Here is a 27,627-nt window from a genome sequence, read left to right as displayed (position 1 = left end):
ATAGACAACCTAAGGCGGCGGTCACGTGACGGCTAAGCGAGCCGGCCGCGGCCGCCCCCAAGGGCGGCGGCTGCCTCGCGAGTTAGGCAAGGCAGCAACAACACCTTAAGGCAATATATTGGCACCCTTGGCTTCGCAAAAGCTATTCGTTCATCATGCTATTTCACCCTTTAGCCCTTATAATTAATATCTTTTTATATAAATATAATTTATTATATTATTATATATCACTAGTAATATCTGCAGTACTTTTTAGACCTAGCTGTTTTATAAGTAAAAAATTATATCTAAAGTCTAAAAATATAAAATTTTTTTATTTTAAGTAAAGCTTAATTAAGGATAAATTAAAATATAAAAAAGCTTAAAAAAAAGCTGTTATAAAAATCTAATAAATTTAATATTTAATTTTTAATTAAATAATTTCCAGTTATTATAGTTATTAAAAAAACTAAATAGATAATATAGTATAAGTTCTACTTATAAGTTTAACCTATAATATATAATTTAGCTTTTTTTTAAAAAAAATTAATAGATTATTTAAATTAAAATAAAAAAAATAAAAAGTAAATTAAAAACTATATAATTATTTTTAGTAGTCTAATTAAAAATAAATATATAATTTTAGTAGTATAGTATATTATAGTTAAAATATATAATATAAATAAAGCTATAATTATATATTTTTTTACATTCTATACTATAATAGTAAATAATTTATAAAAAGCTAAATTCTATTAATAATACTAGGATTTTTTTATATTATAATAATAAAAATACTATTTTTTTTCTAAGTTATTTTTATATTATTTAAAAAGCTTTTTTTATATACTTTTTAATAATAGTTTAAATAGCTAGGTTAATAACTGCTTAATCTAAATATATCTTAACTATACTAAAACTAAAAAAAATATAGTAAATAAGTCTTAGTACTAAAAATAGTTAAAACAGTTAACTATTTAGTTTTTAACTATACTATAGTTAGATATAGAAATTTTTTTAATCTAACTATAACCTAGCAGTTAGATATAAAAATTTTAATTAACCTAACCTAACCTAGCTGTTAGCTACTCTAAATACAGCCCCCTTTAATTAATCTATGTTATAAAGTAGATTAGATATCTAGATTTAACTGCTAAATTAGCCCAGTATTTAAAAAATACCTGTTATTTAGTTAAAAACTTTTATTATTATTATTTTAATAAATTATAATTAATACTTTAACAGAGCTTAGCTTTAAAAAAAGATATACTGTTATAGTACAGATTTAATATATTTATTTTATCTATGTAAGGGCCCAAACAGCCCTTCCAACCTTCGCGGATATCCGCAAAGGGAAATGTATATAGACAACCTAAGGCGGCAGTTATATAACAGCTAAGCAAGCCGGCCGCAGCTGCCTTTAAAAGCAGCAGCTGCCTTATAAGTTAGATAAGACAGTAATAATACCTTAAGGCAATATATTAGCACCCTTAGCTTTATAAAAGCTATTTATTTATTATACTATTTTATTTTTTAATTTTTATAATTTTATTACTTAATATTCTGCAGAATAGCCCGGTAAGCAATAGCCGGCTATAATATATAAAGCTAAACCAAAAGTAACTTTTTTAATCTAATTATAAAAAACTATATATTAACTGCAGGGGATAAATTATCTATACTAAAAAAAAAAATACAGATTCCAACCTAAAACTTTTATAAATATTTATATTTATTTAAATAAATTGCCAAGCTGTAGAAACAGCTAGGGATTAGTACTGTAAAAAAATATCTATATAAAAATCTAAAAAACTTTAATTTTAGTACTGTAAAAACTAAAAAAACCAGTATATATATTAATCCACCTATAAATAAGAAATAATACAGTATCCGCAACTATACTATCTACTATATATTTATTACTAAATAAAAATCAACTATAAAAGCTAATAACTAAAATAAGAACTAAAAAATATATATTATAGTAGTCTACCTAGATTATACTTTAAATAATCTATAAAAAGATAAAGCAGCCGAATCCTACTATAAAAAAAAATAGGCTGGCCTTTATAAGTTTTTTAAAATACAGCTAAAAAATTCTATAAATAAACAGCAGAAAGCCTAGTTAAAAATACTTAAAGCTAAGTCTTATAAAAAAAAACCAAAGTTTATCTATCTACAGAAATAAAAAAAAATAAAAACTAAATTAGATTATAAAATATAAAATATTAATACTATATAGCTATATTTATTTTTTATATTTTTTTTTTATAGTCCAGAGAAAGGTCTGTAAGCAGCAGATCTTTTTTATAACTAAATAAAACTTTATTATACTACTTATAAAATTATATCTAGTACTAAGTTAATAATATAAATAAATAAAAAATAAGATATTTTATAAATAGACTTTAAAAAAAAGTTGCAGACCTACTACCCTTACAGATAAAATCTAAAAATTAAAAATCTAAACTAATAATTCTGTAAAGGGGGTTTAAAGACTAAAGTAATCTTTTTTAATACTATAAACATCTGCAGAGGCCTTTAGATTAAAAGCTTACTATAATTATAAATAAATAGATTACTAGATAAAAAATTACCAGTTAATTAAACTACTTATAAAATAACTAGTAAATAAAATTACAGTATCCGCCTTAGGCTAAGTTAAAATTATAATCTACCCCAGTTTAAAACTAAAAAAATAGCTAATTTTTTATAAAAAAAAATATCTTATAGAAATAAAAGTTGTTATAGACAGTAGAGCAGAAATAAATCTAGTATCTGTAATATTTACTAAATAAGTAAAGTAGCTAACTATTCCAGTAAAAATAATTATAGAAGAAGTTAGGTAAAAAGGTGTATAGTTAAAAAAAACTATAATATTTATAGTATATCTAAAGAATATTTAGAAATACTATAAGAACTAAATAGGTCTTATAATTATAATACTAGAAACAGATAAAATAGTTCTAGAAATACCCTAAATAAGGCAGTAAAAGCCTACTATAAAATTTAATAAATATAAATTCTGGTTTTATAAATACTGTATACTAAAAGTACTATAGGTTGCAGTAGAAAAAATTATACTAAAAAATCTTACAAAAGTAAATTTTTATTTAGTAATAGTATAAAAGATTTATAAAACAACTACCAACTAAAAAATACCAGTATAGTACTATAAATATAAAATAGTATTTATAGAAAAAAAAGCTGCAAGCTTACCTGTACAGAAACTAGAAATAGACCTGGAAATTAATTTTTATAAAAAATTCTGGCCAAAGCTGGGGCAAGTATATAAAATATTACCTATAAAAAGAAAAATCCTATAGAACTACTTATAAAAAATATTTATAAAAAAATAAATCTAGTATTTTAAATTACCAGTAGGCACACCGGTCCTGTTTACAAATAAAAAAAATAAAAGTCTATAAATATATATAAACTACTATAAATTAAATAAATAAATAGTAAAGAATATTTATCTACTACTATAGATTAATAAGTATATTAACTAACTTATAGGGGCTCTTTAGTTTATACAGCTGGACCTATACAAGATCTACTACAGAATTAGAATTATAAAAAAATATAAATAAAAAATAGTATTTTAAATAAAGTATAAACTGTTTAAGTATCTAGTTATACTATTTAGACTAACTAATATATCTGCAGAATTCTAAAGTTTTATAAATTTCTTATTTATAGAATATCTGGATAACTTTGTAATTATTTATCTGGATAATATTATAGTATACTTACAAAATTTAAAGATATATAAAATACAGATCCGTAAAATACTAAAAATACTATAAAATATAAAATTATATATAAAATTAAGCAAGTACTACTTTACAGTAACAGAAATTAATTTTTTAAAATTTTTAATTAGCTGTAAAAATATTTATATAAAACTAGGGTATATTACAACTATTTGCAATTAGCCTAAGCTGTAGAATATAAAAAATATACTAAAGTTTATAGGCTTTATAAATTAGTACAGGTATTTTATTAAAAGGTACTTATAAATCACAGTATTAATTACAGATTTTACTAAAATATTTTATAAAAGAAAAAGAAGAAAAACCAGATATAGTTTTCTAATACTAAAAGCCTATAAAAGTTTTTAGAAGCTAAAAAATATATTTATAAAGAATATAGTTATAGTATATTTTAAAAAAAAGAAACTTTTATAAATTAAAACAGATATCTTAGCCTTTGCAATTAGTAGGATACTATTACAGAAAAATTAAAAAGACTAATAAAAACCAGTAGTATTTTACTTATAAAAAATAATTTCTACAGAGCAGAACTACAGTATCTATAATTAAAAGTTTTTTATAATTATAAAATTATTTAAAAAGTAGTAATACTAGCTTAAGGATATAGAGTACCCAGTAAAAGTAGTTATAGACTATAAAAGTTTTAAATACTTTATAACTAATAAAAAATTATTATAAAAATAAATTAGATAGGTATAATATTTTATAGTATTTAAATTTTTTTTAATATATAGATTAGGTTTGCAGAACCCAGCAGACGCCCTATTATAATAACTTAACTATAAAAAAAAAGCTATAAAAAAGAACTGTAAAAAATTTAGAAAAATAGTACTACAGCAGTTAAATAATCTTTTAAATCTAAAAAAAAATACAGCCACCCTTATAAGGGCTAGAATACTGTTAGTAAAAAATACTACAGCAGATTTAAATTAGCTAAAATTCTATATAAAAACAGTAAAAGCAACTGCAGATAAAAATATATACTATAAAAATCTATTTACTAATTTTATATAAAAACTATTCCAGCTGCTGTAAAAAAAAATCTTATAAAAAAAATACTTTAAATAAAATAGAAAAAAGACTGCAGGGGCAGCTTATCTTATAGTAAAAAATATCTGCAGAAAAAAAATTACCTGTAATAAAGTATTAATTAGAAACTGCTCTACTTTATAAAAAAGTTATATATTCCGGATAACTATCAGCTAAGACTAAAGATTTTTATAAAACTATATAATAATCTTATTATAAAATATTTTATAAAAATAAAAACCTAAAAGTTAATTTTATAAAGATTTTAGTAGCTGGGACTAGCCAAATTTATATAAGACTACTGCTATATATATAAAGTATATTAGAATAAACAGATAATCTATAGAAAATAATAAAAGCTATTAAAACTACTACTATCTACTATAAAATCCTAAAAAAAAGTAACTATAGACTTTATTATAAACCTATCTGTAAGTACCTATAAAAATAAGAATTTATAAAAAATTTATAACAGTATTATAGTTGTAGTAGACTAGTTTAGTAAAATAGCTTATTTTATTCCAACCTATAAAATACTGTTAAAAAAAGGGCTTATAATAATCTTTTTTAAAAAAATCTTTTAGCTGTATAAAATATTTAGAAAAGTAATTATAGATTATAGACTAGTTTTTATAAAGGGTTTCTAGTTAGACTTTATTTATACTTTTATAATTAAATAAGGCTTAAGTATAGCCTACCACCTATAAATAGATAATTAAATAAAGAAAATAAATAGTATATTAGAATAGTATCTATAAAACTATATTAACTTTAAATAAAATAATTAGATAAAAATACTACTACTTATAGAATTTACTTATAATAATTTTCTGTAAGTATTAATTAAATATTTTTTATTTTTTATAATAACTATATAATATCTGTAGATAATAGTACTTAACTTGTAAGTACTAGACAATTCTATAAAAAAACTAAAATAATATTTTTAAAAAATTAAAAAAGTAAAAAAAAAGATAGCTGCAAATCTTAAGCAGATTTGTAGATACTAAAAGGACTTTTATAATAAAAGTTATAAAACTACTGTTTTTATAGTAGACTAAAAAGTTTAGCTTTTTATAAAAAACTTACTGTAAAAAAGGCTAAATAAGAAACTAGACCAGTACTATTATAGACTATTTTATATAATTAAAAAAATAGGCAAATAGGCCTACAGACTAGAATTACCTGTAGATCTTTAGATTTATAATATTTTCTATATATTTTTACTCTGTAAATATTATATAATAAAGGGGGTAGACTTGTAAAAGTATTTTTTATAAAAAAATAAAAATCCAGATAACTGCAAATACTACTTAAAAGTATTACTAAATTTACAATACTGTAAAAAAATAATAGAAATCCTAGTTAAGTAGAAAAAATACTATAATAAAGAAAATATTTAGAAACCTGCTGCAAACCTATATTATCTATAGATTTATAAAAAATTTGCTTTGTAGAAATATAAAAAACTTAATTAAATAATTAAAAAAAAGCTAAATTAAGTATAGACTGTAAACTATCTGCAACTATATACTTTATATAACTAATATAAGCTACAGTACTTACTTACAGTAGCTAAAAGCCGGAATATATAAAAATATATTACTACTTTATAAAAAAGTAGTATTTACTACCTATATATAAATAGTTGTTATATTTTTAACTAATTTTTCTACTAATACAGTTATAAAAGATCTTTTTAAAAAAGAAATTATAATAGTATTTATATATCTAGTTAAGCAGCAGCTGCCGGCCAGCTTAAATTATAAAAATATTTTTATAAAGCTGTATTTAAACAGCTAGCTGTCTAAAGTCCAACTATTTAATATATAGTATAAACTATATAATAAATTTACAGATCTAGGTCTGCTTGCAATCTAACAGGAACTGTAAATCTATTTAAAAAAAAAACTAGATACTACAGTAGATATTATTTTTAAATAATCTAAAAACTAAACTATAGGGGGTAATTTAATAAAAAGTAAAGTATTTTACTTTTTATTATTAGTTTATTTACAGAAAGCTGGCTGATTCCAGTTAGCCCTAGGTATATCTATAAAAAATAAAAAAGATTTAGAAAGTATAAAAATAAAAGCTGTAAAAACTACTATAATATTTATTATTATAAGCTAAAAAATCTTATTTTTTTATATATAAGTAGTAGTATATAAAAAAAGAAAAACAGCAGCAGCAGCAGCAGCAGGATTTACAGCAAAACTAAAAGCTAAAATAAAAACTAAAGTAACAGCAGTAGTAGATATAATAAAAATAAATATATTTACAGTAGTAGCAGCAGCAGGTCTAGTAATAGCAGCAGTAATAAAAATATTTTTTTCTATAATAAAAAAAAATAGTAAAATATACTACAAATATTTAACCAAATCTAAATTTATTTTATAAACAACTTATATAAAAAAAGATAGAATAGGGTAGGCCAATAGAACCTACAGGTACAGAATTTAAACAGTATACTATAAAAAAAAAATTAGTCAGCTTTTATAGAAGAAAAAAAATAGGGCTAAGCCCTTATAAAAAAAACTAATAAAATATTTTAAATACTACTGTAGAAGAAAAAGTTAGCTAAATATTAATTTATAAAAGCACCTAGAAAAGAAATACTATATAAAAAAATTTACTAAAAAAAAGAAAAAGAAAAAGTTGCAGAAAAAAAAAAGGCCGGAAATCTAAAAAAAAAAATTTTTTTATATAAAAAAAAATCTTACTTTTGTAAGATTAGCTCTGCTAGCCTTAACTGTAAAGTATTTTAAACAGCTAAAATAAATAAATTAAAAAAGATTTAATACTATTTACTAGAAAAGGGTTTTTTTAATTATAAAAGAGACTATTTATAGATTATTATAAAAAAACTAGCCGGTAAATAGTAAACTATATACCGGTAAAAGGGCCTTATAAAAATAGTAGTAAAAATAATATAATATATTTTTATAAAAGTACAGAATAGTAAGCTACCTTTTCTACTACTTTAATTTTCTATAAAAATATTTATAAAGTAGAGGTTTTAATAGTACTACTACAAAAGGTAATACTTTTTTTAAAAAAAGGGGGGCAGTTATAAGGGCCTAAACAGTTCTTCCAACCTTTACAGATATCTATAAAAAAAAATATATATAGATAATCTAAGGCGGTAGTTATATAACAGCTAAGCAAGCCGGCCGCAGCTGCCCCTAAGAACAGCAGCTGCCTTGCAAGTTAGGCAAAGCAGCAACAACACCTTAAGGCAATATATTAGCACCCTTGGCTTTGCAAAAGCTATTTGTTCATCACACTATTTCACCCTTTAGCCCTTATAATCTAGTTTATTTAATTAATTTAATTAATTTAATTAATTTATTTATTTTTAATAATTTAACTGCTTTTTTTAACTGTTTTGTATATAATTTATAATTTTTTTAATTATCTATCTACTTTTAATTCTGTTTATAGCTTTTTAAATTATATCTTATTTATAAATCTAAAAATAGTCTAATCTAGTAGTTAAAAGAATATATTAAAAAACTAGTTATAGAGACCTGTCCAGCCTGTACTTTTATTTCTACTACCCAGCCAGACCAAGAACCAGACACTAGCCTGCTTCTTGATAATGACTTATTAGTATTTCATACTAAGACTATATATTTTACTGATTTTTAAAGCTTTTTTATTTTTCTCTGCCTCTGCTTTTTTTTAAGTGGTCTGATCTATTATTATATAATATACTAATCTTGAATATCGTATTATTTTTTAATGTTATTTATTAAGTATAATTATATTTAATAGAAAAAAAATTAGATGACCGGATTAAATATTTTATTTGATATTAAAAAGTTTTTTACTTAGTTGTCTAGCTGGCCTGCTTAGTTATTTAATTACTTATCAATCTACTTACTTTATTTACTTTACCTTTTTATACTTTAAATAGTATTATTAAGTTTATCTAAATTTCCTTTTTATTTTCGTATTACTTATTAATAAAGCAGCAACTAAAAAGGGCTTGTATCTTACTCGGCTGTGTTTAAGAGGTGGTGTAAGGGCCCAAACAGCCCTTCCAACCTTCGCGGTTACCCGCGAAGGGAAATGTATATCGACGGCCTAAGGCAGCGGCCACGTGACGGCTAAGCGAGCCGGCCGCGGCCGCCCACAAGGGCAGCGGCTGTCCCGCGAGTTAGGTAGATCAGCAACAACACCTTAAGGCAATACATTGGCACCTTAGGCTTCGCGAGAGCTATTTGTTCATCACGCTATTTCACCCCTTAGCCCTTACAGGTGGCTTAAGGACAGCTAAGCGGATGGAAAGCCCTGTTTTCTACACCCTGTGGTTGTATGTGCCAGAGAGCCATCTGGAGCAGCCTATCTCTTTCATCCGATTACTCACTGACCAGCTGTGGTGATTGGTTTCACAGTCGGGTTGCTAAGAGCTGTCGAGCTACAGATTTTGAGCCTGCGGGGTAAGTTCTGAATCCTGACCGCGCCATCACCCGGCAATTAGGGCATGTTCACCACCGCCTGTTATGGATACTGGCATCCATCTCCACATCCTGTAATCATATATGCTCGCAGCGGTAATACAAAATGATGAGTGGGGTTTGAAAGCAAATAAGAGAATATCCTGATACGCAAATGTTGAGCCATGAGGTGAGCTATCACTAGGTTTTAGTGATACCTAATAACCTCATACAAACCATGGCTCGCGGCCGGAAGATAAAGAAAATCAACCCGTATCCGTACGTCGCCAACGGAACTCGAGCTCAATAATCTCGTATCCGTGTTGACGACTCTTCTTTGTGATCAAGAGATCTAGATGTAGATAAATGCTTCGCATCCCAGGCTACGAATCCAAGGCGTCCCCATCCTTAATATCCTTTGCTTGATTTAACAGAGTCTCACCACCATGTCGCCGAGTATGTTGAATATGAGTACTATCCAGGAGCTCCGGGATCAGCTGCCGGACTCGATCGTTCTTCTCCCTGGCTCGGAAGAATATCGCGCCTCGATCAAGCGCTGGTCGGACGGTGCAGAGAAGCCCGCTGTATGTTGACCTATCCCCATTGCATCCGCCGACTAACAATAACCCCCTTAGGCCCTCGTTATCCTCCCCAGTACCGAACGCGACATCTCCACCGCCCTCACCTTTGCACAAAAGCATGGAATGGACCTAGCAGTTGCAGGCGGCGGCCACTCCACATCAGGCGCTGCCTCCACGGCGGGAGGGCTTCTCCTCGATCTCTCGCGCCTGCGCGGGGTCACCGTCGACCCAGAGGCGCGCATGGTCACCGCGCAGGGCGGCGCGCTGTGGGAGGATGTCGACACCGCGCTGGGCCAGCGCGGGCTCGCGACGGTTGGCGGCGTAGTCAACCACACCGGCATCGGAGGCCTCACGCTGGGCGGCGGCTACGGATGGCTGACGGGCCTGTACGGACTGACAATCGACAACCTCCTGTCCGCGCGAATGGTGCTAGCCGACGGCCGGGTTCTGGCCACCTCGCCAACTCTCCACCCGGATCTGTTCTGGGCCCTCCGCGGCGCCGGGCATAACTTCGGGATCGTCACGGAATTCACCTTCCAGGCACATGAGCAGAAGAACGAGGTTTTTGCGGGCTTGCTGGGCTTCACCCCGGACAAACTGGAGCAGGTGGTGGGGTTTGCGAATGCGTTGGTGGCTGATGACGGTCAAGGGGGAGATGGTCGATCGGCCATCTTGTGCTTCCTCGCAGTGCCTCCGGGTGCACCTCGGGGCACGGGGCCGACTATTCTCGCAGCCGTAGTGTCGATCACGAGCGAGGAAGAGGCAGGACGGCGGTACGCCCCGCTGCTCAAGATGGATCCCGTCATGAATACCTTGGCCATGGTTCCGTATTGCCAGGTCAACGCGATGCTGAACGGGATCGCGGTGCATGGAGATCGGAAGAACACTAAGGGCTTCTCGTTTGCGATGCCGCTGCGGCCCGGATTGGCGCGCGCGGTGCTGACGGAACTGGGCGCGATTCTCCAGGAGGAACCGGCCTGGGTGAAGTCGTACGTCGTGTTTGAGTTTGGTCATCTGGGGAAGGTAGCTGCGGTCCCGCGGGGGGAGATGGCCTTTGCGAACCGCAGTCGGTGTCAAAATGGGGTGGTGCAGATCTGGTGGATGGATGAGAAGGATGATGCGCGCGCGGGCGAGAAAGGGCGGCATCTCAAGGCGTTGATCACCGCTGAGGCGGAGAAAAGAGAGGGGGAGGAGGCAGCGGGTGCTGTGGTTTATTCCAACTTTGTCGAAAGTGAGTTGACGATCCCCTTTCAACATTAAATTGACTTATGCTGACTGGAAGTACAGCTGGGGACCGCAGTATCGAGGAGCTATTTGGCGAGAATCTGGACCGTCTCCGCCTTCTCAAGGCGAAGTATGACCCAACCAACTTGTTCAATAAGACGCATCCACTCGTGAGTAGAAAGGATGCGGGTCAACTTGTGTAAGAGATTGTATTCGAGTTCTCACTTTCTAGCTGCTTTCGCTGTGTTGACGGATGCTTTACTCAACCTACTCATTCAGCTCATAATCGAAGGTTATTTCGCGCCTCTATCAAATCAGTAACTCCCTCCATGATGAAATGTACAGTAAGGAGGGTAAAAATGCATCGGGTATGTGAGGATATCAAGATAGTCATAATGGCCCATGGTTAGGGCAGATTCATCGCCTCTTCAGTACTGAGTAATGACTGGGGAACAGCTCTTGTTTTGACAAAAGCCAAATCGTAGATAGTAGACATCTAGAGCTCTGACAATATTTCCATGATGTTCACTACATAGCTTATTTCCCCCCACATAGACACGAGGTCTAATTATTATCTACACTCAGTGGTTTTACGTATGCGCCTAATATAAGTCCGATACTAGAAAAGACAAACAGCAGCAGAAGATCCGGATCACAGCACAAACTCGTTGACCAGTTCTTTTTGCATCGGAATATAAAGTAAGTCCAATACCCCGCTCTAATTGTAAAAGACGAAAAAAGAAAAAGGAAGGTTGATCGGAACCTCTACTCCAGCCAAGGCAACCCTAAAAGCATGAATAACCCATACTCACTACGCCGATCTGCCCGCCGCCTCCGCCCTTGCAACGGTCACGACAGTTATGAGTAACGACGCCGATAGTAGATTTAGCTGTGCGTAGGACTGGCTCTGGTAGTTGTGTATTCGTTGATGAGCTGAAATTATATAGTAGGACGGACAGGTCCAGCCTTCTAGCTTTCGACGGCAACTATACCACAACGCCTGCGTATACAGCCATCGCAACCCCTTTGTAGCAGGTGGGCTTCCCATCGACCAGTCAGGTTGAGAACACTGCTCTAGGTCTGCGGGACGGGGTTTGACTAGGTGTGCAGATCGTAGCACAGGGGTGGTGACCCCAGGTGGAGAACGGAGCTGTCCAGTAGGTATTATATTATGAGGATGATCTAGGCAGCAACTGTGATGTCCGCTACAAATTTTACCATTCAGCTTCCACCCTCTTTGTCCATAGTACCTAGAATTAGGAGTTGGACGTTAAGGACCATTCAACCTCGATTTATGTTGCAGACTGTGAGCAAGCCCTACCAAACTCCACTGAGCCCGCCCCACATCGTCTCAGCCCGTGGATAACCGTGGTAATCCCGAATCCCAGGTACTCCAGTCCGATGTAATTTCACGCCAGGTGTCTGAGAAGCAAAAGCGGTGGTGATGGGAGGTAGTCCCAGGAAACTGAAAATTAATCTCCAGCCAACACAGTCAGATCCAGTGTCGGCTGCCCATGCCCTCGAGGCTTGTCCTGCTTCTTGCCTCAGAATACATTTCTGGCCATCATTCAGGGTCCGGCCCCACATTCCAGAAACGAGGCTAAATTTCGCACACCCAGACTAGTAACGCGCGCTGGACCCTGGTCTGCCTTGGCCTTCCTGGCTCTGCAGATTCGTCCCTCGCTTAGCATCTCCCGCCGGCAATTTGGAGCCCCTGTAAACTGCCGACGGGAACATCTCCGCGTGTCTCCACCTCAGCTAGGCAGAGTTGTTTCACGTCGTAGCGTCCGCACACCAAGCACGCTATCTATGCTTCTGCCGTCGGGGACGGGTCTCAGGCTAAAACGGACCCTGGTTTCCTCACGGACGTTGTGGCGCCAATGCCGAGGCCCCTTCTCAGCCCCCGCCTCGATGCCGCCGAGGCCTCCCCGACAACATCACGCTGGGGTTTACCAATGATTCGGCAGTGGGTCCTGCAGCTTTCAAACAATACGGCATGGGTCGGGCCTTCCAGAAATCTCGCAGAGGATGGTCTCAGGTTTCATGGCCTAGATCGCCGTCCTGACGTTCATTTATCCACTTTAGCCTGGGACGGAAAGGGGCTTTACGCTACCGGGACACGAATGATGCTACAGAGCTAAGCACCGCGACGTCCAGATTAAAATTAGACGGAGGCGTAGAGTAGAATTGATGTCTATCCTGCAGAATCGCTCTCACATTAATACACTCGCCAGTAGGTAAGTACCCTGTAGGTAAGCCCTGAAGGAAGCGTCCGGCATCTGAAGCATTGATTGCCTGGAACATCTTTTCCCACCTAGCCATGTAGAGCGTTTCGAAGACACAGTTGGCATGAATCATGCCCTGCTGCCACAGTCGTGTGCCAGATTTGGCAGAATGCTCCCCGGGTTTCCATTGATACAGCCTAAGACTGACATCCTCCGCTTGAATCGCATTATTCGGCACGGGCTGGTCCCATTCCTACCAAAACCTCCGGTGTGTGGGGCTAAATTCCACTTCTTCGATACACTAGCTTCGGACTTGAGTTGCTAAACGTGCTGACTGTCTCAGAGTCTGAAATGCGGATAAGCATGACACCCAAGCCGAGCCACCAGCTGCAGTATACATTTCCAACCTATAAATCTCTCAACAGAACCCCTATCTCACTTACCAGCTCAATCGTCCACAATCGACCATCACAGCAAACCTTGCCCATCCTTGAAAATGAAGGCCTTTCACCTCCTGGCAGCTCTCGCCGGTGCCGCCGTCGCCCAGCAAGCGCAACTCTGCGATCAATACGCCACCTACACCGGCGGCGTGTATACCATCAACAACAACCTGTGGGGCAAAGACGCCGGCTCCGGCTCGCAATGCACCACCGTGAACTCCGCCTCCAGCGCGGGCACCTCTTGGTCGACCAAATGGAACTGGTCTGGCGGGGAGAACTCGGTCAAAAGCTACGCCAACTCCGGGCTGACCTTCAACAAGAAGCTCGTCAGCCAGATCAGCCAGATCCCTACCACCGCCCGGTGGAGCTATGATAACACTGGCATCCGCGCGGACGTGGCCTACGATCTCTTCACCGCGGCGGATATCAACCATGTCACTTGGAGTGGCGACTATGAGCTTATGATCTGGTACGTACCCTTCTCTTGAAACCAAGCGCGCCCAGAAGGCCCTGCGGCATGCGAACCGAGTCCATCATCTCACCCTGCATTTCCGTTAAAATAGGCTTGCTCGCTACGGCGGCGTTCAGCCCATTGGATCCCAGATCGCGACCGCCACGGTCGATGGCCAAACCTGGGAGCTGTGGTACGGCGCCAATGGCTCGCAGAAGACCTACAGCTTTGTGGCTCCGACCCCGATCACCTCGTTTCAGGGCGACGTCAACGATTTCTTCAAGTACCTGACGCAGAACCAAGGCTTTCCCGCCACCAGCCAATATCTCATCAGTAAGCCAGCCTTAGCCCCTCTCCCTTGCAATTGATAAATTCTGTCAGTGAGAGAGGGTTCTCGTTTCTAACAGAATGACCTGATAGCGCTCCAATTCGGCACCGAGCCTTTCACGGGTGGTCCGGCCACGCTCTCCGTCTCGAACTGGTCTGCCAGCGTACAGTAGGTTGGTACTCTGTGAGATCGCAATGCGATGATTGTCCCGGGAGCCCGGGAGGGTCTTATGGGAATCTCCAAATCCGCAGACCGGAAGTCTGTATGAGCGGACCTGGTTCAAAAGCTCTCCCAAACCATCATACATAGGTCAGATGGATGAGAAATGTCCCATTTATGAAGTAATTTCAGCTTCCCATCGTTAAAGCCCCCGTTCCCGTAGTACAAATGACCATATGCTCATAATTATTTCCACTCCTCTATTTTGAATACACAGTCTATCCACCGACAAAGTAGCTATCTTGAAATTCTATTCGACCTGTTGGGCCATCTAAAAGCACCTACACTATAGCTGTAATTCCGTCATGACATCTACTGAGGGAATCACAAGCGCACAATCCACATACACATTGGCTTTATCTCTACCCTCAATCTATATACATACACCAGCCATGCCATTTCAATCCCAACCTTAGGTGCCATCTCCCCCCGTCTCACCGAGCCGAAGCCTTCGGCCAGCTGGTCCGCCGTTTGGCGGTGACATAGAAATTCAACGGCCGAATCAACTGGAACTCAGGGTCATACTCGACGGCCTCCAGCCCCTCACGAGTAAATTCATACCGGTACACCAGCTCAGACAACAGAACCTTGACCTCGAGCAGAGCAAAGTTGAACCCGATGCAACCGCGCGGGCCCGTGGCGAAAGGGATGTACGCGCAGCGGTGCCGCTGCTTGACCTCCTCGGTATCCCAGCGATCCGGGTCAAAGCGGAAGGGATCCCGCCAGACGTCCGGGTTGGTGTGGATGGCGTACAGGGCGGGGATAATCACGCTATTCGGGGGCAGGCGGTAGCCCCCTGGCAGGACAACATCGGTTTTCGTGGTGCGGCCGGGCTGGAAGGAGGCGTTGTGGAGGCGCTGGGTCTCCTTGACGAAGTTGTCGAGGTAGGGCAGGCTATGTGCTAGCTCGGGGGTCCAGGCTGAATCGTGGGAGATTTTGTGGTCCACGAGTTCCTGGAGGAGCCGGTCCTGCGTGCCCGGGTAGGTGACCAGGCTGTAGATGAGCCAGGATAGGAGCGCGGAGGTGGTCGTGAAGCCTGCGCCCGTGACGATCATCATGTTGGCGAGGATGAGGGGGGTCGGAAAGTGCTCGCCTTTGTCGTCTACGCCCTTGAGTAGGTAGTCGACAACGCAGGAGGCTTTTAGGGCGGCTTCGTTGAGTGGGAGGTCCTTGATGCCCGACTCCCTCACTTTGTCAATGTATTCCTGTAGTAGGGTGTAGCAGGTCCGGCGGACCTCGCGGAGACGGGCTGGGTCGCCAAAGGGCAAGGAGCGGTACCAGTTGCCCCGGGCTGTGACTTTTTTGTTTAGGGAGAGGAGGTCGGCGATGCTGATCACGATGGGGTGCAGCGGGGCGTCGACGCCGGTGAAGTGCTCGAAGTCGGCGTTGAGCGAGAACTTGCCGATGGTTTGGGAGGCGAGCTTGAGCATGTACTGGTACACGTTGAACGAGCTGCCCTGGGCGTCGAGGGCGTCGAACACGGAGAACGAACTGCGGACGCACTCCTGCATCAGTGGGGTGTAGTGGCGCACGGCCTTGGGGCCCATAGCCGGTGGGAGGAAGCGGTGGGCCAGACGCCAGTTTTCAGTCTCTGTGTCGCCGATGAAGATGGCGGTGTTGTCCTTGACCCCGTAGAGGGGATGGTTCTCGTTGATGTTCTTGGTAAAGTAGATCGATTCCTGCAGTGCGATGCTCGCTACCTCGGGGTCGTCGGTTAAGTAGGTCGTTTTGCCCATGTTGGTTGTCTTGATCACCGAGCCGTATTTGCGGAACAGTCGATAGTGGTTGCCTAGATGATCGGGGAAGATCTCGTAGAAGCTGCCTACCAAAGGCAACCCCTCTGGTCCTTGCGGGGACTGCACTGCCCGGCCATTGATGCGGAGTCCGATGTTGAGGGGTGTTGAAAGCACGTCGTTGACTGCTTCCAGTGTCTGACTGTCGGCTAAGGGGTGGAATGTGATACCTAGATACTAGTGTTAGCGCCGTCGTCTATAAATTGTCTGTAACATGGAGGTCCATCCAGCAATGGCTTACCCAGGGGTTGGACTACATGTAAGGCTAGGCCTACTGCTCTTTTGAGGTCTTCAATTTTCCACGAAGGCTGTACGGCGACCTCCTGTGCTGAGGCATCGTCACCGATCAAATAAAATGTCTTGAGCGACATATCCGCAGCGGGTTAAAAACCTTGTGAATACGAACAGTCAGAAAGGTATCGTGCTTGAGTGTTTGCAAAGGTGAAGCCAGGGTTATACAAGTGTGAAAGATGGAAGCATTGATTCCCTGGCTTTATATAAAGACATTGTCGCTCTGTGTACGCTGGTCGGAGGTCGGAACACATACGCCAGACTGTGCATATCAAACTGCGGTGTCTGGAGCTACAGGTAAAGTTACGAGTGAAAGATTTCCTTGGAATTTCCGCCCTTCCGACTGGTGAGTGGAGTGGCGACGTGCAGTGTCTGTCGCGGCCGAAGTTCGTACGAGGTTCGTGCGAAGTACATACGAAGCCCCTTCGGCATTCACCGTCACGGCTTTCTGACAGTGGCAATCGGCAACATTCCCCTTCGTTGAAGGACAGATCTTCAATGGCTGAGGCTGTCCCCTAGATATATGAGCAACGAAACCTCGCATTCCTCACGCCATGCAGGCACTTGATTGTCCCTTCCTCCTGCCGTCCGTTATCGCAATTATCAACTTTCTCCCGTCAGCCCTCATGGCGTCAACCACATACTCCCTCGAGCAGGTTAGAAGCCATAACAAGAAAGACGATGTCTGGATCATTTTGCACAATAAAGGTATCAACTCTCACAACCATATAGCCGTTAACAGCCTCAATACTCATACGTCTAGTCTACAACATCACTACCTATCTCGATGACCACCCTGGTGGTGTTCCTGTCTTGCTAGAAGTGGCTGGCTTGGATGCCACCGAGGCCTTCGAGGAAATTGGACACTCGGACGAAGCACGCGAGCTTCTCGGGCCATATCTGATCGGGGAGCTTGCAGTGGAGGTATATTTCTTGCGCTCAAGTCTACCATGGGAGTGCAGAACTGTCTAACCGGACCGCAGGACCAAGCCGAAGCCATCGAGGTGTATCGTCCGACCTTCGAGAAAATATCCCAGGTCGCTGCTGTCGACGTGCGCAAGCGACAACGCTCCACCCTTCACCTTCTAGTCAAATCGCTCCTCGCGGCCATTCCTCTCGGCGTGGCTGCTGGACTGGGCTATGGTGTATACAGTAACGGGCTCGAGATACTGTGCCAGCCTCACCTGTTCCTCCCACGTCTCCTCCAAGAAATCCATCTTCCCTCCGGGACAACTTCCAGATCCTCCTTCTGGTCCGGGGTGGGCATTGGCAGCGCTCTCCAAATCAGTCTGACCGGTGCTCTCACCGTCTGGCTCTCCACCAACCTCGATGTCCAAGAGAGCTTCGCATCCCACAAGCCCTACCGCCCCTCCCGCTCCGACACCCTAGTCCTCAAATCCGCTCTCAAATCCACCCGCACTCTTTCCCCCATCACCACCCCAACCGCCACAGCCACGCACCCCCTAGACCCCAAACAATGGCGCAAGTTCCAACTCATCCGCAAAGACCTTATCGCCACGAGCGTCTACCGCATCGTCTTCGCCCTACCCCACCCAGAGGACCGCCTCGGCCTCCCGACAGGCCAGCACATCGCCCTCCGCGCCAGCATCAACGGGCAGAGCGTCTCCCGCTCCTACACGCCGATCTCCAACAACAGCGACCTGGGCCGTATTGAGCTCCTGATCAAAGTCTACGACCAGGGACTGATGACGCAGCACCTGGCCGCGATGGCCCTCGGCCAGGAGATCGAGATCCGCGGACCCAAAGGCGCGATGAAGTTCAGCCCGGATTTCGCCCGGCACATCGGCATGATCGCCGGCGGCACGGGCATCACGCCCATGTATCAGATCATCCGCGCGTCGCTGGATGACCCGGGCAATAAGATCGAGATTACCCTGCTGTACGCGAATAACATGGAGGGGGATATCTTGCTCCGCGGGGAGCTGGATACCTACGCCGCGAGATTCCCTGGGCGGTTCCGCGTGGAGTATGTGCTCTCGCGGCCGGAGGGGACGTGGGACGGGAGGAAGGGGTTCGTGACGCAGGAGCTGATCCAGCAGGCGTTCCCGGCGCCGGCGGCGGATACCCGGGTGTTTCTCTGTGGGCCGCCGCCGATGAATGAGGCGATGAAGGGCAATTTGGTTGGATTGGGGTATCAGCCGCCTGGGGTGGTGTCGAAGGCTACGGATCAGGTGTTTCTGTTCTGATGTGCGTGTGAAACTGGGTTTCGTGTTTCGTGTTTGTCGTTGGTTTTTGCCATGTCCCGGGAAGCATGACTTCGATATCGCCTTGGCTTGGATTCAGAAATAGAAAGAAAGATATTGTTTGCATCAGCCAAGAATGTTCAATAGGGAATGCTCTGTCTAACTGTCCATCAAACCGCATTTTCGTTCGTCATGTTAGACGTTACGGGTTCAAGTAACCTACATTAGCTGGGTTTGTTCTTTTTAAGTATTTAAGTACTTTCTCCGTAGGATGTATAATGCCACGTGGTATTCGAGCGCTAAAGCTTGCCGACGCGACGCTTGCCCTTGTCTTCTGACAACCAGGTCACTCAGAGGAACAACTCAAATAAGATGTATCCTTTAAGATAGTGGGAAGGAACTCTACACCCTGCTTCTAGTATCAAGACATAGAAGTAGTCAACCCCCCGAGTCGTGCAGCAAATCCATGTCATGTGACTCGATCTACAGCGAATCCCCCCGGCTGCACCCGAACCAATCGGAGAGCAGCGGACGTGATCGGAGCCCACCGGCCGAAACCTAACAGCGAACAGCCATGCATGAACGCTCTCAGAACCCAACCCTCCACTCGCACGAACATTCTTCACCTGCGGCGCGGTAAACAGACAATGGCCGACGCAGAATACCCCTACGACACGAGGCTGGTGAGCGAGTTGCTCCGGGACAAGCGTCGGACCCGCACCATCCGTTCCTGCTTCCCCTGCCGCCACCGCAAGGTCCGGTGCAGCGGCCAGGTGCCCTGCAGCAGCTGCGTCAAGCGCAGTCACCCGGAGCTCTGTCGCATGCCGACGGCTTCAACACCTGTCCGCCCAGCCGACACAGAATCAGATGCTCAGAACATTCCGAGGCTCCCCGAACCCGAGCCGGGAGCTGTACCTGCCGCGTGGAATCCAGCTGCAGCCATTGCGCGGCTGGAGGCCATCGAGCGGCAGATTGGTGAGCTGAAAGCAAGCTTTCGGCACATTGCAGCCACAGCGCCCGAGTCGTACCCGGACTCGTCGTCATCACCGCTCGTAGCTGAGACATCGAGCCCGGCTGAATCGGCAAGCCGGCAAAAAGCTCCAGGGCAGCAGGTCGTCGAGGAGGCAACGGGCGCCACAATCTTCCTGGGACGCCATGCCGACTTTCCCAGTGTGCTGGGGTGCCGGGAGCCGCAGCTGGCGCAGGAGCAGCTGCTGCAGGATGTGATGCTGGATGACGGGGGGGTGCCCCGCGCGTATCCGTTCACGGGGCTCTGGGGCCCGCAGGCAACCGGCCGAGAGGTCTGCGCGACGTTGCCGGATGATGAGGATATTCTGCGGTAGGCATAGCCCCAATGCAGTGAGATTTTAATTTTATGATGCAATGGGGCTGACCAACTCAGATACTGGCAGGCGTACCAGACCACTGCATACCCGTTTTACCCGGTTCTGGCGTCGATCGACGAATTCGGAGCGGCGTTGATGGACTTTCTGCAACGACGCACGCCGGTGGCTGCCGCGGACAGATCCAAGCCGGACGAGGAGCCGGACTCATCGTGGCTGGCGCTGCTATTCGCTATGCTGGCCTGCGGGGTGCAGTTCGCTGACGACCCAATTCAAGAACGGGATCTGCGTTCTAGAGTCTTCTGTCCGTCTGAATCCCACTCAGTAGGCTTCCTCTAACTAACAGAACTGCAGTGTGTTCATCCTTCCATTGCCTGCGCCTGTCCAATTTCTTCAGCCAAACCAACCTCGAGCAGATCCAGGCGATGGCGCTGATCGGGCACTGTCTACGGAATAACCTCGACACCAACAGCGCCTGGATCTTGATGGGTAGGTCGTCCAGGCCCACAGTATCATTTCCCACGAAACCAGAGTTAACTCAAGCAGGCGCAACCATGCGCCTCGCGCAAAGCATTGGCCTCCACGACGTACCGGCATCTGTCCCCGCTGACAAAAAACCACGCTGGAGTAGACTCTGGTAAGCCCCCCGCCGCCGACGTGTATCTTACCGCACGGCACTGAACCCCCCAACCTCACCCCACTGACCACAGAAAAGGTGGACCCTAATCCAACAAGACTGTTTCCTCTCCTTCACCTACGACCGACCGCCCAGCGCCCTCCCACTCACTCCCAGCAGCAGCACCACCGCACCCCCATGCCTCGCCCAACAAGACCCCAAGGGCGGCCTAACCTTCCAAGCCAGCAGCCTGCGCATCTGCCACCTCGTCCTAACCCAACAACCCCTCACAACCCCGGCACAAGCCTTCACCGCGAAGGAGCAATTCCTCAACCTCCAAGAATCCACCGCCCCCTTCCTCACCGACAAACGCCACTGCACCACCCTCCAGCAACACCTCGAGCGCCTCGCCTTCCAGATCCACCTCGGCTACGTCATCTGCCGCATGTACCGGCTGCATCTGGATCTGTCCGCAGCCCGTGATCCAACGATTGTAAAAGAGTGTATGCAGACGGCGGCGCGGGTCGTCACCGCGTTTCTGGATCTGTATCGCCTGTCGAAGGCGGTGTGTCGGTCGTGGGCGTTTGTGCATAATGCGGTGAGTTGTGCGGTCACGCTACGGGCTTTGGGGGTGCATCATGGGCAAGCGGATGGGGTTGGGGAGACGGGGGCAGCGGACGAGTTGGTGCAAAGGCTTGTGGGAATGTTGCAGCTGGAGGCAACGGGGTCGGAGTGGTGCGATGAGGATACGAATCGGAGGCATTTCGGGCCGTATTCGCGGGCGTTGAGGGCTTTGTTGGAAGTCGAGGGGGGGCGGGAGGGAGATGGGGCAGAGAGAATGGGGTTTTGAGTGGGTTGTTTCAGTTCGACACAACCCTTGGGATTGAGCTGTCATCGTCGAGTTATATTGCGCAGTAGAATGAGTGGCTAGCTTGGACTTGTGGTAGCTTAGTGCTGGGCGCAAAGGACATGGAAAATTGGCCGGACAAGACGATGCCCGAATTTGAATATCTTTCTTCATCCGCTTAATGCATTTCGTGAAGTTCGCCTGCGGTAGCTTCCTCGCTGTCACTTCTTCCACCAAGGTAGCAGCACGTCCAAGCGTCATGCTATGCTGTCACTGGATCCCAACAAACGGATATGCGGAAAGTTGGAGAATCGGGCAAGACCAAGACAGGTCAAGCACTTGCATTTCGTAGAATTGTCATACTAGCAGTTCTCGCCCGTACCACGTAGGTTCAGATCACGTCTTACCCGCCCATCGATCTGGCTTCGGCAAACCGGCTTGGTCACTGCAGAGCGAGAACCTTGAGGCATCTCCGAGCAGCTCCGAGCGTCTCCGATGTGCATCCGTTCTCAGTCCGACCAAATATGAGCGGGTCGAAACCAAGCTTGAGATCGGATATGTGCGGAAAAGACTGGTCATTGCGATCTGATTTGCTTTGACAACGTGGAATAATTCACCAGGATATGGGACGAATAATGAAATACCCCTTAGGCAATGCTGTGCAGTAATATAAGTACCCGTGCGGCGACAAAAGTACATGTCAATGATATTGAGACAGATCAAAGTCGCACTGATTGAAATATGCCCGAACCCCCGATGCAACGCCCGATTGCCATCCTAGGCGCCGGCGTCCTAGGAAGCCGCATCGCGTCCGCCCTCCTCGCCGGCGGCCACCGCGTGCACATCCGCGACCCCTCCGCCGATGCCCTCACCACTGCAGCCACCTACATCGACGCCCACCGCGCGGAGTTCGAAGCCCTCCTTCCAGCTTCAGTCGCGACGGGCCCCGGAGTCTACCAGGTGTTCACCTCCCTCGCCGACGCCGTCCGCAACGCCTGGCTCGTCATCGAAGCGATTCCCGAGATCCTCGACCTCAAGATCGCCACCTTCGCCGAGCTCGACGCCCACACCCCGGACGACTGCATCCTCGCCTCGAACAGTAGCAGCTTCAAGTCACGACTGATGAGCCCGGGTGTCCAACCCGCGCGCCGCGCCCGCGTGCTGAACATGCACTTTACCATGCCCCCGGGCATCCGCTCAGTGGAGCTCATGGGCTGCGGGGAGACTGACCCGGCACACTTCGAGCGGTTGAGCGAGGTGCTGCGCGGATGCGGGCTGATCCCGGTGACGGCGCGGCGGGAGTCGACTGGGTGCGTTCTCCCCAAACCGTGCATACCTGCTCACAACAAAAAAGGAGTGGAAGGGTCTGCTGAACTGACATGAGGTTGGGACAGATTCATCTTCAACCGCCTCTGGGCCGCCGTCAAGCGAGAGATCCTACTCATCCTGGCGGAAGACGTCAGCACAGCGGCAGAGATCGACACCCTCTGGACAGAGATGTTCCAGCAACCGCACAGCCTGCCACCGTGTCGGCTGATGGACCAGATCGGCCTGGACACGGTCGCCTTCATCGAGGACAACTACATCGCCGAGCGGGGACTGGACGGATCGATGACCGTCGACTGGTTGCGGGAGCGTTACCTGTCGACGGGGAAGTTAGGGCTCAAGAGTACCGGCGGCGGGCTGTATGGGCCCCCCGCTACCACGTCATCGGACCCGTCCTCCTCGACCCCAGCGCAAACCCTCTACATCCTCGACGTAGGCCTCGGCGCCAACATTCCCGGAACCACCCCCCTCGCGCAAGCCGGACGCATCCTCTCCTTCCACCGCACCACCGGAAAAATGCACCCGCTCGTAACAGGCCAATCCCTCCCGGACGGCATCGCCTACTCCCCGTCCGCCGGACGCATCTTCTGGACGAACATGGGCGCCGCGACCTCCACGCGCGACGGATCCGTGCACTCCGCCAACGTCGACGGAAGCGACATCCGCACCCTCATCCCGACGGGAAAAGTCCACACGCCCAAACAACTCACGCTCGACGAAATCGCCCGCAAACTCTACTTCTGCGATCGCGAGGGGATGGGCGTGCATCGGTGCCACTTTGACGGGTCTGACCATGAAATCCTCGTGCGGACTGGCTCCGCCGCTGAAAGGGGGGATATGACGCGGTGGTGTGTGGGAGTGGCGCTAGATGTGGGAGCGGGGTATGTGTACTGGACACAGAAGGGGCCCAGCAAGGGGAATCAGGGCCGGATTTGCAGGGCTGGGATTGAGATGCCTGTGGGCCAGACGGCGGATACGCGGGACGATGTCGAGGTGCTGTTGGAGGGGTTGCCGGAACCGATTGATTTGGAGGTTGATGCACCAGCTCAAAGGTTGTATTGGACAGACCGTGGGGAGCATCCGGTGGGTTGTTCGTTGAATGTGTTGGATCTGGGGGATCGAGGGGCGGGGAAGAAGGTATTGGCACGGCATTTTCATGAGCCGATTGGGTTGTGTTTGGGGGAGGAGGGCGAGGTGATTGTGGCGGATTTGGGCGGGAGTGTGTATTCGGTGAAGGGGGGACGGAAGACGGTGCTGTGGCGGGATGAGGGGTGTTATACTGGGATTGCGAGGGGTTGAGTGGATGGAGCGGTAGGGTGTTATTCTATATACAGGGTACAAATAGACAGTTTTGTTCTGACAACTCTTGGCATTTCAAATCCTCCTCTAGCTTAATTCACGAGGGGCTTACGCTGTGGATGGAAAGAATGGACGAACATGTTATTTTCTAGGGTGTGGTGATATAGGCTTGGGAACTGTGACTACAGTAAGATAAGATGGGTCTGCAATAGAACGACAATAATTGGGATTAGACTCCGGTTTTCCTGGCTGTAGATATGCAATGGATTTCCTGAGCTACGATAGTCAAGAGCTCCAGCCTTTCCTCTGACTTCCGTGCGAAGCCTGGTACGGGCCGGAAAGTCAATGGCCAGTAGGCAGTCCACGCGGGACGCGTCATAAAGTCTAACCTACTTTACGACCAACAAGGGCGACGTTCCTTTGAACTCACGGATTTGCTCCAGTTGTGAGATGTTTGTGCAAGCTTCAACCATGGGCAACCCAGCTCATCCTTGCGCTTCTTATCGCCGGTGCATACATTTAAAGTGCGTGGCGGTTCGTATATCCGAGACCGGATCTCTGGATCCAACCTTAACCCGGGGATCTGGGCCAGTCTACCCCACACTTTCCACTGATCTTCCTTTCATGCAACCCAACTTTATCAAGTGTGGACTCATCATGCCACCGCTTCACCTCGTATCCACCGCGATCCTTGCAAATGGGCTCGAAACCTTTGTAGTCGTGATCCCATGACCCAACCCACAGGTCTTCCAAAGCACCGTGGTGCCCATATATAGCCCTCCACCCCTCCCTCATACCTACCAAAAGCACAATCCTCATAAACCACAACATACGACCACAAGCCCAATCAATCCACATCTCAACCCAACCAAACCAAAACAATGACCCCCCCAAAAACCCCAGCCTACATCACGCGCACCCAAAACTGGGACCCCGCCCGCGAGCACCCCGCCCTGGCGTGGATGGAAAATTGCACGCACGCCTGGGACACGCGGCAGAGCTGGACCACGCCCCACACCGACTGGGTTACCACAGACTTCGTATTCGTCAAGCCCAACGGCGAGCGGTGCACGGGCGGGCTGCCGGCGTGGGAGGCGATGCGGCAGGAGTACGCGGCGTTTGCGGGATCGCACCACGAGCCCAGCTGGGTGTGCGTGGTGGACTGCGAGGACGATGAGGGCGGTGGGTGGGAGTTTGTCGGCGAGGGGAAGTTGTTCATCCAGTTGCCGGACGGAAAACGCCCTGCGGACCGAACGGTGCGGGATCTGGATGGGCGGGAGTGGGATCTGGCGGTGGAGAGTATGTTTCGGTTTCGGTTTGTGAGGACGCCAAGTGCGGTCAATGAGGGGATTCGGATTCAGAGGTTCCAGTTTTATAGCGACAGTGGGCCGGTGGTGGCGGAGATGTTGCGGAGGGAGATTGTGAGGCCGGAGGATTTGTTTGGGTAGGGTTTGGGTGGGGGGGGAGGGGGGGTGTCTAGAACGTGCAGTGGTGATTGCTTGGTTCTGTTGGGAGGAGTGTTGGAATGGCTGAGGCTAGGAACTATCTGTAGCTCCTGTTGTTATTGGGTAATGTTAAGCAATTTCTGACCTTCGTGTTACAGACCTCATGCGACTTGGTTTTTCTCCTAATACTTGATTTGCTGGGCAAGAGTGCGTAACCTAACATACTGGGTGGACTTCATTCTATGTAGTGTAGAAATAGAACGAACATCGGTTCGACCTTTATACATTCATACTACATGCGCTGATTTAGATAGAACAATGCTGTATCTTATAGCATATACTAACTACTAGAACCAGATCATCAGGGCAACGGCTGCAAATCATGTAGGCTTGGCGCCGGATAAAGATTGAGAGGGTGGAACCCCTTTTGTGGGGAAGATCAAAGGGCTAGCCTGGCTGCCTGGCACTTGGTAAGACACAGTGGAGTAAGCAGTCCAAACGATCCGCAGACGGTGGCCTGGGATATTTGCTGCCATTGAAAGTAAGACATCGGGCGCTGTGAGCCTCTTAACAGTGTCTAATAACTTAAGGCGCATACGTCATACACGGCTGGCGACGGCGGTCAAGAATCATCTCCCTCGGGAGCGTCCTTCTGAGCACTGTATCCAAACAAGCACCAGCCTGGGGATCTGCCTCAAAACACATCCATCCTCGGATGATACATTCAGCCTCAATCGAAGAACTCCAAACAATCTTGGAAGGCAGCCAACCTTGAAGCTCGGACCCACCTGCTATCAAACGGGAAGACACCATCACGTGATGGACAAGGCTGACCGGGCAATACAAGCCTCCCTCCCCTCTGTCACATCCCCTCCAGATCCCCAGAGCATCCCCAACCTCACCCCCAAAGCGCACGAATACAGCAGCCAAAAATGAATCTCCCCTCCCCCTCCCCAACAAAACACACCCTCAACACCCCCGAACTCCTCGAGCTCATCCTCACGCAACTCGACCCGCGCACGCTCCTGACCGCCGCCCAACTAACCTGCCGCACCTGGCGCACCCTCATCCAAACCTCCCTCCCGCTCCAAGAAGCCCTATTCTTCCGCCCGGCCAAAGTCACCCCCACCACCGCCAGCAAAAGCACCGTGAACCCCCTCCTAGCATGGGCCTTCCCGCCGTTCACCCCGCATTACACCCCGTCGGAGAACGGGTGGACCTTCCCCTTCCACACGCTCGACTTCATCGCGCGGCCCGAGAAGCAGCCTGCCTACATGCGGCCGGAGGCCAGCTGGCGCCGCATGCTGGTGCAGCAGCGGCCGGCTGTGCGGTCGGTGGGGCTGTTGACCTCGTGTAGCGGGATGGCCGGGGAGGAGGTTTGTTTGGTTAGTTGGGTATGTTCTAGTAGCACCCTACCTTTTCTTGCATTCTAGCATCCCTTAGCAGTCATTGGTCCAGTACGAGGTGGAAACTCATGACTCGCTACTCTTGTCGGAGCGGGGAGTGCTGCGATGGAACCTTTTTTTTGAGATACCTGGGACAGGGAAACTAACGTCCCGCAGAAAGAGCAACGTTCCGACGGGCAAGACGGCGACAGTGCCGGTGCCGGTGCCGGCGACGGCCTGCGGATGGAAACGCTGTTCGAGCTGCTGTTCTTCAATGAACTGTTGCCGTACAATTACTTCATCGGCATGGCCTGGGACGGCGTCGCGCCGCGGCGGGCGGACATTGATACGTATCTGGAGCGGTTGGGGAGGCCGGTGGGCATG

General features: G+C 45.1%; 8 protein-coding genes across 8 annotated transcripts; 7 read left to right on the top strand and 1 right to left on the bottom strand.

Annotated features, from left to right (window-relative positions):
* Nucleotides 1–9,672: 9,672 nt before the first annotated feature.
* BO86DRAFT_430484 (FAD-binding oxidoreductase) lies at nucleotides 9,673–11,234 on the top strand (the record flags this gene model as incomplete). Its single annotated transcript, XM_025675701.1, has 3 exons — nucleotides 9,673–9,810; nucleotides 9,862–11,038; nucleotides 11,095–11,234. The coding sequence occupies 3 exons, from the start codon at nucleotides 9,673–9,675 to the stop codon at nucleotides 11,232–11,234; spliced, it is 1,455 nt and encodes a 484-aa protein (XP_025527468.1).
* A 2,518-nt stretch (nucleotides 11,235–13,752) lies between these two features.
* On the top strand, nucleotides 13,753–14,647 carry BO86DRAFT_430482 (glycoside hydrolase family 12 protein; the record flags this gene model as incomplete). The annotated part of the gene is made up of 3 exons (XM_025675700.1): nucleotides 13,753–14,165; nucleotides 14,260–14,480; nucleotides 14,568–14,647. The coding sequence occupies 3 exons, from the start codon at nucleotides 13,753–13,755 to the stop codon at nucleotides 14,645–14,647; spliced, it is 714 nt and encodes a 237-aa protein (XP_025527467.1).
* Nucleotides 14,648–15,128: 481 nt separating this feature from the next.
* BO86DRAFT_430480 (cytochrome P450) lies at nucleotides 15,129–16,858 on the bottom strand (the record flags this gene model as incomplete). The annotated part of the gene is made up of 2 exons (XM_025675699.1): nucleotides 15,129–16,657; nucleotides 16,729–16,858. 2 exons carry the CDS (start codon nucleotides 16,856–16,858, stop codon nucleotides 15,129–15,131), a joined length of 1,659 nt encoding a protein of 552 aa, XP_025527466.1.
* A 515-nt stretch (nucleotides 16,859–17,373) lies between these two features.
* Nucleotides 17,374–18,985, top strand: BO86DRAFT_430478 (uncharacterized protein; the record flags this gene model as incomplete). Its single annotated transcript, XM_025675697.1, has 3 exons — nucleotides 17,374–17,486; nucleotides 17,542–17,702; nucleotides 17,762–18,985. The coding sequence occupies exons 1-3, from the start codon at nucleotides 17,405–17,407 to the stop codon at nucleotides 18,983–18,985; spliced, it is 1,467 nt and encodes a 488-aa protein (XP_025527465.1). The 5' UTR covers nucleotides 17,374–17,404.
* A 611-nt stretch (nucleotides 18,986–19,596) lies between these two features.
* On the top strand, nucleotides 19,597–21,791 carry BO86DRAFT_362533 (Zn(II)2Cys6 transcription factor; the record flags this gene model as incomplete). Its single annotated transcript, XM_025669921.1, has 5 exons — nucleotides 19,597–20,321; nucleotides 20,385–20,629; nucleotides 20,680–20,814; nucleotides 20,872–20,962; nucleotides 21,041–21,791. The coding sequence occupies exons 1-5, from the start codon at nucleotides 19,630–19,632 to the stop codon at nucleotides 21,789–21,791; spliced, it is 1,914 nt and encodes a 637-aa protein (XP_025527464.1). The 5' UTR covers nucleotides 19,597–19,629.
* Nucleotides 21,792–22,529: 738 nt separating this feature from the next.
* BO86DRAFT_430473 (uncharacterized protein) lies at nucleotides 22,530–24,450 on the top strand (the record flags this gene model as incomplete). The annotated part of the gene is made up of 2 exons (XM_025675696.1): nucleotides 22,530–23,098; nucleotides 23,183–24,450. The coding sequence occupies 2 exons, from the start codon at nucleotides 22,530–22,532 to the stop codon at nucleotides 24,411–24,413; spliced, it is 1,800 nt and encodes a 599-aa protein (XP_025527463.1). The 3' UTR covers nucleotides 24,414–24,450.
* A 629-nt stretch (nucleotides 24,451–25,079) lies between these two features.
* On the top strand, nucleotides 25,080–26,246 carry BO86DRAFT_456343 (uncharacterized protein; the record flags this gene model as incomplete). The annotated part of the gene is made up of 3 exons (XM_025677158.1): nucleotides 25,080–25,834; nucleotides 26,017–26,065; nucleotides 26,224–26,246. The coding sequence occupies exons 1-3, from the start codon at nucleotides 25,295–25,297 to the stop codon at nucleotides 26,244–26,246; spliced, it is 612 nt and encodes a 203-aa protein (XP_025527462.1). The 5' UTR covers nucleotides 25,080–25,294.
* A 293-nt stretch (nucleotides 26,247–26,539) lies between these two features.
* BO86DRAFT_389356 (uncharacterized protein) lies at nucleotides 26,540–27,428 on the top strand. Its single transcript, XM_025672110.1, has one exon. It carries the CDS (start codon nucleotides 26,791–26,793, stop codon nucleotides 27,289–27,291), a length of 501 nt encoding a protein of 166 aa, XP_025527461.1. The 5' UTR covers nucleotides 26,540–26,790; the 3' UTR covers nucleotides 27,292–27,428.
* The last annotated feature ends 199 nt before the right edge of the window (nucleotides 27,429–27,627 follow it).

Source organism: Aspergillus japonicus, assembly GCF_003184785.1.
Source record: "Aspergillus japonicus CBS 114.51 unplaced genomic scaffold BO86scaffold_25, whole genome shotgun sequence".
In the NCBI taxonomy this organism is placed as follows: Eukaryota; Fungi; Ascomycota; class Eurotiomycetes; order Eurotiales; family Aspergillaceae; genus Aspergillus; species Aspergillus japonicus.
This window is presented reverse-complemented; position numbering and strand designations above follow the sequence as displayed.